General features: G+C 42.2%; 1 protein-coding gene across 3 annotated transcripts in view; it reads right to left on the bottom strand.

Moving 5' to 3' along the window:
* BPGM (bisphosphoglycerate mutase) overlaps positions 1 to 12,207 on the bottom strand; it is a 30,978-nt gene that overhangs the window by 6,509 nt on the left and 12,262 nt on the right. The window contains exons 1-2 of one of the 3 annotated variants that reach the window (XM_060633187.3): positions 11,958 to 12,096; positions 7,523 to 8,178 (exon numbers count right to left, since the gene is read on the bottom strand). In XM_060633187.3, coding sequence (XP_060489170.1) covers positions 7,523 to 8,123 — 601 coding nt within the window. In that variant the 5' untranslated portion in view covers positions 8,124 to 8,178; positions 11,958 to 12,096. Of the gene's footprint in view, positions 1 to 7,522; positions 8,179 to 8,761; positions 8,872 to 11,957; positions 12,097 to 12,207 lie in introns of those variants that run through there. The other 2 variants (XM_060633188.3, XM_078439203.2) reach the window with 2 other exon arrangements.

The following is a 12,207-nucleotide window of genomic DNA, read 5'->3' as shown; positions in this document are numbered from 1 at the left end:
GTAGAGGCTGTCCTGATCAGGCAAGAAGCGTATCCTAGGCCCTGACATGGGTTCCTGTGTTTGCGATTCTTGTACAAGAGTGCTGCCTAGTTCCGAATCAGTAACACTTGCCTTGCTGTTCTTTTCATGCTCTTGCATTGACCTACTCCTTGCCTAGGTGGTTGTGAGAAGAAAAAAAGGACAGATAGAAGACCCAAGGAAGACTAGAGAATTCAGTGTCAAGTGAGCAGAAATAGTTCTGGGGCAGAAAAACCTTTCCTAGACAAGCTCACAACCTCGAAGGACAAAGCTTCTTGGTCCAACAGCTTCTAGATAACTCACGAAGACTGGCTGTGCCAGTGATTCCCTGTGATGTCCATGGTTTGGGCGCTGTGGAAAGTCAGCACTACTTGGTCCCAGTCTTGAGATAGCATACCGGGGCCCTCCGGGTTAGTTTTCAAAGGCACAATTAGGCGTATGTAGCAACCTTCATTTAATTAATTCTACTAGTTGACAAACTAATCGAGTCTTTATCTTAGGCAACAAAAGCCATGGTCCCCATTAGGGAAATGGTCATTTCACTGGATAAAAGCTAGACTTTTTACACCGAAGTATAATTCACATGCAGTAAAATTTACCGGTTTTAGTGTACAGAATAGCTCTATGAACCCCCCAAAATTTCCTTATACCCCCCTGCATCCTACCTTTTCTTCCACTGATCTGTTTTCTGACCCGATAGTGTTGCCTTTTCCTGACAGGCATATAAATGGGAGTCATACAGTGCATAGTTTGCTTGTTTTTTGCTAAAAAAACAAAAAACAAAAAAATCCAAAACTCAAACAAACAAAACAAAACTCAAAGTTCTTTTCTCACTGTTCTGGGGATATCAAAGTCTGAGGTCACTTTCCTTGGCTTGTACATGGTTGTCATCTCCCTGTACCTTCACATGGTCTTCTCTCTGTGTGTGTCTGTGTCCTGATCTCTTATGAGGACGCCAATCACGTTGGATTAGGGCCACCCTAATGGCCCAATTTTACTTGAATTACTTCTTTAAAGACTCTCTATCTAAATACGGTCACATTCTGAACTACTGAAGGCTAAGACTTCAACAGGAATCTACAATACTCAGCTTTTTGAGCCCAGGTCTTTCACTTAGCATAATGCCGTTGAGGTTCAGCCACGATGTTGAGGGTATCAGTAGTTTGTTCCTTTTCATTCGAGCAGTTTCTTTAAGCAAAACAGCTGAGTGATCAATGATTGAAATAAAAAGTATGACCCACATACACTAAACAGCAGTGTAAAACACGGGGCTGAACCTCAGTTTTCCAGTGAGTTCACAGCCTGGCTCTAGTTCCTATATTAAACAGGATAGGTATGTAAATGTCTAGAGCTGCACTTAGCATGCGCTCAAAAAAAAAAAAAAAAAAAAAAAGTCACCTTGTACATCTGTACTAGGGAACACCATTCACAAACCACAATATTAGGGTAACAGCAATAATAATTTGAGACTCAGTTAGCTGCATCAAATTAACTTTTAATGGTTAACCTGCCAAGGATACTCTTGACTCAGCTTCTTAAAACATAGTATTCCAAACAAAAAATAGATCAAGGGAAGGGCTACTTTTCAGAAAACATTTAAAACAAAAAAGCCCAGGTGGTAATCATGTGTGGAGACTCAGTGAACTGGGTTTGGGTGGAGTTCACGACTCCAACTAATTATCATGATCATGGCTAAGTCATCTGAGGTCTGTCTGGCTTTCATTTTCCCTCAACAGCACCTGTCTTCTTTTTCACAAATGGAAGAAGTGTCAGTCAGGACTGGACTGCCTATAGGATAAAGTCATAGCACCAAATAGTTGACAAACAAAATAACGTCTTAAGAACCAACACTCTCCATTGTTGAGATGTATACAAGGTAGAGTAGATATGTAACACTAGTATCCTTGTAAGTAGAGAGATCATAAGGTACTTGGAGATTTCAGGGTAGACTAATATTCTAATTAGTTTTTTTACTGGGTCATCATCCTTCCTACCCCAGCGTTATAGTCTTTAAATAATAAAGTATTTTTGTGATACGAGAGTATGCAGTCGTTGATTCTATCAGCTACCATACTCCTCCCCAGCAGAAGGTAACATGCTTTAAGTTTGTCAGGCAGTTTAAGGATAATACGGGGAAAAATTGCCCAGTTCCTTGAAAGATCCTGTTAATAGGAGAGAATTTTATATAAATATATCTAGAAAGCATGACTAGGAATCAGATGAACCTACAACCACAAACATTTTTACTTTTGTTTAGCAACTTTTGTGTTTACAGGAAATATGGAATCTGGTCACACCTATTTCAGGGATTCATTCTTAATACTAGGAAAGGCTAACACCTTTATGGTAAGGTGACCACATAATTTATCATTCAAGCAGGGCACTTATGAAAGTGAAAGGAGATGCTATTAATAATTGCACTGGAACAACAGGTATTAACCAGAAAATGGGGGTGATACAGTCACGTAACTTTACAGTAAGAATAAACTGGCAATTAAAATGGTAAATTTTATGATATTTTTTAACACAATGAACATACACACACACAAATAAATTGGCCAGTGGTCCTTCTTATATGATAAATACCTGTATTTCCCCCTAAAGTAAGTAAGATTCACTTAATTTCTGGAATCTTAAAAAGTTAGCATCCAGGGGCCCCTGGGTGGCTCAGTCGGTTAAGCATCTGACTTCGGCTCAGGTCATGATCTTGCGGTCCATGATTTCGAGCCCCACATCGGGCTCTGTGCTGACAGCTCAGGGCCTGGAGCGTGCTTTGGATTCTGTGTCTCCCTCTCTCTCTCCCCCTCCTCCACTCACACTCTGTCTCTGTCTCTCAAGAATGAATAAATCTCGGGGCGCCTGGGTGGCGCAGTCGGTTAAGCGTCCGACTTCAGCCAGGTCACGATCTCGCGGTCCGTGAGTTCGAGCCCCGCGTCAGGCTCTGGGCTGATGGCTCGGAGCCTGGAGCCTGTTTCCAATTCTGTGTCTCCCTCTCTCTCTGCCCCTCCCCCGTTCATGCTCTGTCTCTCTCTGTCCCAAAAATAAATAAAAAACGTTGAAAAAAAAAATTTAACAAAAAAAATGAATAAATCTCAAAAAAAAATTGTTTTTTAAGTTAGCCTCCAAATTCAAAGGAATATTTTCTTTTAGGCTGAGAATTTATCAAATACCACATAAAGCCCTATAACTTGAGCTCCTGAAAGGCAGATGTGTGAGATAAGACTAATGTTGGTATTCCTGTTCTGGTAAACATATACATCCAGAATAAATTTTTAAAAAGCTAAAATCTCATTAACAGAAATTATGTGGAAGAAATAACATACACTGTTTCTTCGGATCTTGGCAAAGTCATTTATGCTTAATTCTTAGAGCTGTGACAGCAAATACATGGATCTTATTTTTCAATATATAGTAAGAGAAATCTATTAGTGGAGATTGGTATTTAGGGAACTCCTAAAATAAGACATGAGAACTAATTTATGGAGTGATTCTAAAATCTAAAGTAATTTCTTCCATGTTAGGCGTGGAGGTCATTCTAAAGGGAGGCACAGCGACACCAAAGAGCTCCATGAGTCTTAACAAGGGCACCACCAGGGGGTACCATAGGCCAAAAGGAACCAAGTTGTTCTGCCCGGGGTGGGTGAGCCAAGCTTACATACCAGCCTTCTGTCTTCCTACGGACAGATCCCAATCTTCACATCCACTGCTTTTGTTTCCCCACTCTGTGGCTTGTGCCTAATGGCATATTCTGGATTTTCTGCCATTTTTTTCCCCCTGAATGTCTGCCATCTGCCATGGTCACCAACCCTCCCATTTCCACTTCCTGTCTCCCTCATCGACACCTCCCCTGTCCTCTGCTGCAGACACCAGCCAACTTTATGCCTTTTCTACTTTCACATACTTCCTTCTCAAATCCCATACCATTTGCCTCTTCCAGCATGAAAACTGCTGTTTTAAATCAATTATCTTCCAAATAACAACATTTTGTATAAGACCTATAGATAGGGAGAGGGATAGGAATTATAATTTAAGGTTGCTTCAGTTGTGTTAAGCTCTGAAAAGTCATTTAGCACTATACATCCAACTTAAAAAAAAAAAAAAAAAAGACCTCCAGAAGAAAGCTTAAATAAAGCCTGAGGACTAATGCCTACTAATTTCTCAGCAACCCCTATAAATCCATTTCTGCTCTAGTGACCAAAGCTGTAGTTTATTTTATTTTTCCTTATTCTTTACTCCACATCCATACATGTCTACTTTGACACTGCTTCCCATATTTGCCCTCCAATATTTTTCTCTAGGCCAATGCCACATCCTTTAATCTTTCAATCCCATTGATTAAACTATTTTTGCAGCTTTAACTTGGTAATTCACATACAATTTATCCATTTATCCCACGGCTTTTAGTATATTCAGACTCGTGCGACCATCATCACAATCAACTTTAGCACGTTTCACCACCCCAACAAGAAACTCTGTACCTAATGGCAGTCGCTGTTCATTCCACACCCCTCCACCTCTACCCCAGGCCCAGGAAACACATAATCTATTTTCTGTCTGTAAAGATGTGGCCATTCTGGACATTTCATTTAAGTAGAATTGCACAATAAATATGCCTTTGTGACTCCCTTCTTTCAGGTAATGATGATTTTAAAGTTCATCCACACTGTAGCACATAAGAGTATTTCATTCTTTTTCATTGCTGAATCATATTATATTGTATGGATACCAAATTTAATGTATCTAGTCACTAGGTGACACGCATTTGGGATGCCTCTCTGTGTTTTGGCTCTTATGAATACTACTACTATGAAGGTTTGTGTACATGTTTTCATTTGGACATAGGTTTTCATCTCTCTTAAGTATTGCTATGGGTTGAACTATTATGCCTCCAAAAAAGATACGTTGAAGTCCTAACCTCAGAATGTGACCTTATTTGGAAACAGGGTCTTTATAGAGGTAATCAAGTTAAAATGATATCTTTCACCCTACTCTAATATTATGTGTATTCTTACGAAAAGGGGAAATTTGGACAAGAAACAGAGACGCACAGGGAAAACACCTAGTGAAGACAGGTCTGCACGGATGCACCTACAAACCAGGGAATTCCAAAGATTGCCCACAAGCCCAAGAAGCTAGAAGACGCAAGAAAGGATAGAGAGAATATGACCCCGGCAACACTTTAATTTAGGACTTGCAGCCCCGGGAACTGTGAGGAAAATTAGTATCTGTTGTTTTAAGCCTTGCAGTTATTGGTACTTCGTTACAGTAGCGCTAGGAAATGAATATGCCAGGCAAATACCTGGCAATAGAATTGGTGGGATCGTATGGTAACCGCAGGTCTAATCTATAGAGAAGCTGACGGATTGTTTTCCACAGCAGCTATACCAAATGATTGTTTTTCGGTAAATTATTAATGGTTTCAAAACCTCCCTCAAATACAGAAAGTAAGCTTTCTATGGGTAACCTTGCCGTCCACAGGTAATTCTCCCTCTACTCTGACCAGGGTGACAGTCTTCTTCACCATTGGCTAAACCTTCCTATTCCCTTCAAAAAAGAACAGTAACAAACAGGGAAATCCTCGATGCACTAATAGAAGGGAGTATCTAGAATGGGCTGTGGCTGGGGATGCAGAATAATCTTAAAGACATCTAAACCTAAAGACAGTTGAAGAATAAATGGTATTAAATAGCAAGAAATCATTTTTAAAGGGAGGGTTTCCTAGTTAAGACAGGGGAGAAAAGAGGTTCCTGAAGCAGATGATGGCATCTTCTTTAGGGAAGGGAGCTTGGCCACAGAGAGATCGAAGTCTCGTCTCTGGAACAAGGGAATTGGAGTGGTGGAACAGAATACACCTTTGGGCAGAAACTTTGAAATTCTGAATTTCAGTTTGTTGTTGTCCTAAGAGAAGGCTCAACTCTTCTTCAAACAATAAAGTACTGTAGTCCAATAATGATGAAGTTATTTATCACTTAATCAAATACCTGACTATTCTGAAAGAAAAAGAATAGAAGCCTTTATGTAGTTGAGTAAATAAGATATATACACAAACAGGGTGAGCGCCATGTCTAGCCAATAACATTTTTAATAGCCAATAAAGTCTGTAGAGTTTAGATCTCTGCACAACTAATGGATGCAAGTATTCAAGTAATGATTTGGCTTTTGGCCATGTTATAAAAATCAGGGGCAAAAGCACATGCTAAAAAGTTTACAATAAAATCTCATAAAGATCACTTTGTTTGGCTACCAATAACCTATTCTCACTTATTTCACATACAGTGTCAACCTCTTCATTTTTCACAGCCTCATGGAGAAAAGTAAAGCAGAATGGGCAAGGAATGTTAGAGAAACGCATTCTAATATCAGGGGCTAACTACTGCTGGTGCTGTCAGGACAAAGGACGAGGGAGCAGATCACTCAAAAAGCACAAATGGGTGGGTGATGGGTATTGAGGAGAGCACCTTTTGGGATGAGCACTGGGTGTTGTATGGAAACCAATTTGACAATACATTTCATATATTGAAAAAAAAAAAAAAAAAGCACAAATGCCTGGGATTGCTTAGTGAAGGGAGAAAGGGGAAGGAAGAACCCCCTGTAAGTGTCACAGTGCAATCACTGATGCCCCAAAGTGGTGAGCCCGAGTCCTCAGGGGTTCCTAGTTTACATCAGTTAAGAGGAAGATAACAATATTGTACATTTCAGAATATGTTTAGAACACAACATGAAGTAGTTAAAATAAAATTGAGCCGACTGATGATCTCCAACAGGCAATCCTTTTATTTACCTTCCCCCTAACTTTCTCCCAATCAATGAATAGGCCTGGTCTGGAAAGAAAGAGCTGGAACAAAGGAATTGTTCAAGAAACACAGATCTGCAACGCAGGAATAATTGTTTAGAGTTGGAAGAGCATGGGCAAAACTGAAGTCTAGGTAATTTTGTTTATCTGGAACGACTCAAATAAATAAATTGACTTTGCATACCATCTCTATAGAAATTAATTCCCTCCCTAGCCTGCTTTTACCTTGCTACAGCAAAAACCTTATTATCCTTTAGATCAATAGTTCTCAAAGTGGAAAACCGCCAAGCAGCAGTAACCGCATCACCTGAAAACACCTTAGAAGTGCAAATTCTCCAACCATACCCCCAGGCCTACAAATTCAGAAACTTCAAGGATGGGGCCAGCAATCTGGAGTAGACCAAAGACTCCCTCCAGGGAAATCTGATGCTTGCTAAAGTTTTAGAATCATTGCTTTATATAGTATGAATGTGAAAGGCACAGGGTTTTTGATTTAATAGAACAAAATGATTCTTAAAAGACTGAAATGAGTATGGAAACGAATTTGACAATGAATTTCATATAATTAAAAAAAAAGACTGAAATGACAAAAGGGAATAGGGCAACAAAGTCCATTATGTAAATTGTGCTCAGAAACCCTGTCCTTTCTAGATTAAGGTCCAAGCATAACATTTAGCAACCTCTAATAAGTAAGTAGCATAAAGAGGGTACCTTCCAGATGTTTCAGGAGAGCCCTACTGCTATTTCCATGAGCAGATATCAGAACGGTTTTGCCACTTAAGACTTCAGGAGCAATCCTTTCATTCCAAAAGGGTAGGAGTCTCTCCAGAACATCCTTTAAGCTTTCAGATCGTGGCAGCTGATCGACAGGTACATCGCACACTTTATACCTCCGGTCACTGTAGATTTCATGGTAGTAAGGGTGAGATTCGTCAATGGGTGGTGGGGTCACATTGTAACTTCTCCTCCAGAGCCTCACTTGTTCTTCACCATGATTCAAAGCCATCTGCTCCCTGTTGAGACCGATCAAAGCTCCATAGTGACGTTCGTTTAGACGCCACGAGCTTTCCACCGGAACCCATTCCTGCCCCAGCTCTTCCAGGATCAGCCAGGCTGTGTGGATGGACCGATTAAGGATGGACGTGAATACGAGATCAAACTCAAAGTTTAGTGCTTTGAGTTGCTTCCCACAGTTCCGAGCTTCCTCCATTCCTTCACTGTTAAGTTTCTGATCCACCCAGCTACAAAACCGATTCTCTTTATTCCAAGCGCCCTCTCCATGTCTTAACATAATCAGTTTGTACTTGGACATACTGATGGCTGAGCTCGCCTAGCACTTTCAAATGGGTTCAATGACAGCAAGACATCTAGAAAGAGAAGAAACAAAAAGTATGTTATGGTCTTCATTCAACCGACTACCTGAATGGAAGCACAACTTTACAACATATACACTACGGCACATTCTACAGATAATTAATTACAGGGAGCCTAATCGATTTGAATTTTCTGACAGCTAGACAATATCTTAATTGTATGATGTAAAATGACAGGACATGTCATTCTAATGGCATGCTGCGTTTCCACCAGATAAAAAGGCAGTCTGTGCTTACAGAAGAGAGGATTTACTAGAATGAGTTATAGATGTCTGAAAGTATGACTAGTAGCTGGGAACTCCCAGCTCCTAGCAGCTGACTCCAGGTTGAAGGCATCCTTCTCACTTTGTTTTTCCCCTGGTGGAAAAAGAAATATTTACCAGTGTCACCTTATTATAGAAGTTAAACATGTTAATTCAATGAACCACCGCATCTGCTTGGTATGTAAATCACTAATGGGTGGCAACTCGCTCTTCAATGCCACAGGCGGCACTACATATAAGAAAATCTACCGTCCAACATTCAAACAACACCAAAAGTGATTTAAAACAACATTAACACCGAATACGGTACTCACCTAAATAATCTCTCACCTGCCCCCAAACAACGCTCGCTAGGCAGGCATAAATCCTGATGCAAAAAAGCTATCAAATGCAAGCAGCTGTAGAAGAGATGCTGCCTGTAGAAAGAGATTAGCAGGAGCAGGTCTGAAGAAGTGACAGGAAGCACGCTGATAAGGAGGCCCCGCCCCCTCCGGCCCAAATCTTAGGCTGCCCTGCACACACCAGCCGCATCTCAGCGGCAGAAGAATCTGGTGAAGTGGGACAGACAACCTTACAGTGTTTCTGAATTCCCTAAGTTAGGCTGCTGGCCCGAAGGTCTGCTGGGCCCACTCCGTCCCCTGGAGAATCTGCTGTTCCGGCTGCATCAGCCTGCCCTCACCCTCCTTGCAGTGGACATATGTATACCGACAAACACTGCCCGCCTTGCAGGCCCAGGCTCTCCGCTTCCACCCCAGGGTTTTCCACACTGGGGACTAAAAATGATAGGAACATCGGGGCCTGGTCTCCTGCCGTTCTTGCAACTTCCATGAAATGGGAGATTTTCTGGCCCACTTGATCCGTGATTCACCCACAGTTACATAACAGTCAGTGACAAAGTTAACTGGAATCTAGGTATCTAGTTTCTTCCTTTCTTTAGTAATTTCCAGAGATTCTGAAGGGGAAAAAAACCCTTTAAAACAAGGCTTCATCTCACTGCAGGAGAAGGTAAACTGATGGGGCCCTGAGGGAAGAAGCAGATTGAGGTAATCTGCAAGTAGCTGAAAGACCAGGGTCGTCAGGTTTATGACATCCCTTTCTGGTCAAGCATCAGGTTTGAAGCTTTAGTGCATGTGAAACAGGAAGCATCTGGAAGAGACTGGGCTCGGGCAAAGGTACATCAGACAGCTGAGAATTTCTGGAGGAAGAGGGATGATTCTACCCTCAGCCCAGAGGGGCATGAGGTTGGCGGAAGAACAGAGAATGGGATGACACACATCTGGGCAGTGTTTTGCTGTGTGATCACTGGTGCCCAGAAGCAGAATAATCACGAAGCTAATGAGCTCAAATTTCAGGATCCCTCACTTGAACAAACCCCGTCTAAGGCACGGGGAGAGACCAAATAATGAATGTGTGGGCGTGTGTGTATGTGTGTGTGTTTAATTTGCAAAAGAAAGACATTTTTATATTGTTTCTTCAAAGAGCCCCAATTCACCAAGTACTAGAAACTTCTGTCAGATCAAAAACTAGACCCACCCTCCTGTAACATTTATTGTTTTGTTTTTTGATGCTGGTAGAGAAGGGAATGGAGAAAAGAGAGGCTATCAAGCGTTCCTCCACCCTAACCCTCATTTTGTCGCGTCAAGCAAGAAGCCTCCTTATGCCAATAAAGCTGTTTTCCCTTTAAATGAATAAGGGTATGATGGGGTGCCTGGGAGGCTCAATCAGTTGAGCCTCTGACTCTTGATTTCGGCTCAGGTCACGATCCCAGGGTCACAGGATTGAGCCCTGCATCAAGCCCCACATTGGGCTCTGTGCTGAGTGTGGAGCCTGCTTAAGATTCTCTCTCCTTCCCTCTCTCTCTCTCCCCCTCTGCTCCTCTCCCCTGTTCATGCTCTCTCTCTCCCTCTGCCCTTCTCTCTTGCTCATACTCTCTCTCTCTCTCTCCCTCTAAAATATATATTTTAAAAAAGGGTAGGATGGACAAATTCTGTAGGCAAAAGCACTTCTCCACTGCCTTTGATTATGAACTATACCAAGAGAACAAAAAATACATATGGCAATAACATCATGAACATTCAGGCACTTACCACCAAGCTTGCAGTATTTTAATCTGCTATATTTGCTTACTCTGTTTAAGAAATAAAACAATTTCTCTGTTCCCCCCACCCCCAATATATATATATATATATATATATATAGAGAGAGAGAGAGAGAGAGAGAGAGAGAGAGAGAGCGCGCGCGCGCAGAGAAACAGTACCACAGCCACAAAGACTACACCCCTCCCTCCCTCTGGTGTACAGGGGTGAACATAGGACAAAGTACCGATTAGTGCATCTATCTTGGGTAAATAAAGTCACTTCCTTCTTTCCTCCTTGCTGCTATCAACTGACTTCCCATTTAATTAACAACTGAATATTTACAGGGGAGCTGCTGAGGTTTAAAGTTTAAGATTTTAATCATCATGGGAGCTGGTATACCAAGTGTTTACCAACAAACACACAAGCACACACACTGAGCCACAGGCATGATGGGAACCATGGAAAACTGTAGAGAGCATATGTGCTTCTCTGATGGACGTGGCTCTTGTGCAGATGGACAGAGCTTTTGTATAACTTGGTCTCACTGAATTAAGGGTCCCATTCTTACAACCTTTCTGGAGAATACACAGAAGAAGGGACTCCTCAAAGCAAACACTGGAGAGACTGCGATACTTCGAGTCAGACCACAGAGAACCTAGGGACTCAGTTTTGTCCTTAGGGTAAATAAATGTCTTCTTTAAAAAACATAAAAATGGTCATTTCAGGGGGTGCCTGGGTGGCTCAGTCAGTGAAGTGTCTGACTTCGGCTCAGGTCATGATCTCACGGCTCATGAGTTCAAGCCCCACGTCAGGCTCTGTGCTGACAGCTCGGAGCCTGGAGCCTGTTTCGGATTCTGTGTCTCCCCCTCTCTCTCTCCTCCTCCCCTTATAGCACTCTGTCTGTCTGTCTGTCTCTCTCTCAAAAATAAATAAACATTAAAAAATTTTTTTTAAATGGTCATTTCAGCTCCTAAAAGTTCATATAAAAATAAAAGGAGTAGCTACTACTTGGCTGCTCCATGTCTCTGCGGGGTTCCTGGATCTTCCAATTTTCAAAAACACCAGAAATGCACATGAAAAACAACTGTAGTGAGAAGGGGGGGGGGGGTTGTGAGCAGGGGAGGGACAGAGGGGGAGAGGGGGAGAGGGAGAGAGAGAGGGGCGGCGGGGGAAGAATCTTAAGCAGGCTCCACACTCAGTGCAGAGCCTGACACGGAGTTCAATCCCACAACCCTGGGATCATGACCTGAGCCAAAATCAAGAGTCGAACACCCAACCAACTGAGCCACCCAGGTGCCCCAGAAATGCACAGTTTTATGTGAAATCTGATATTAATACTGGTGACTAATTTAAATACATTTTAAAAACATGAACTAAACGAAATGTGTCTGGAGGCCAGTTTGAGTCTGCTAACATATGTACCATGACTTACAGGGAAATCTCCAGGCCACAGATGAATGAAGAGGCCACCATACCCCAGGAGAGGGTCAGTCCCCCAGCCTCCAGGCTCCAATCCCAGCTTTCCTCTGCTTTGTCCAACACCCTCTAACCCCCACATGTGCTGGGCTCCTTGTCCCTGACCCTTCTTCACCAAAGCCTGGGCCAGTGCCCTGAAGAGCCTCAGCTCTGTAATCAAACTTCCACTCAACTTTGGACTCTTCCTGGAATGCTTCAGCCAGCTC

This window comes from Panthera onca, chromosome A2 (genome assembly GCF_046562875.1).
Source record: "Panthera onca isolate mPanOnc1 chromosome A2, mPanOnc1 haplotype 2, whole genome shotgun sequence".
In the NCBI taxonomy this organism is placed as follows: Eukaryota; Metazoa; Chordata; class Mammalia; order Carnivora; family Felidae; genus Panthera; species Panthera onca.
The sequence above is the reverse complement of the archived record's forward strand: the minus strand, read 5'-3'. Positions and strand labels throughout refer to the sequence as shown.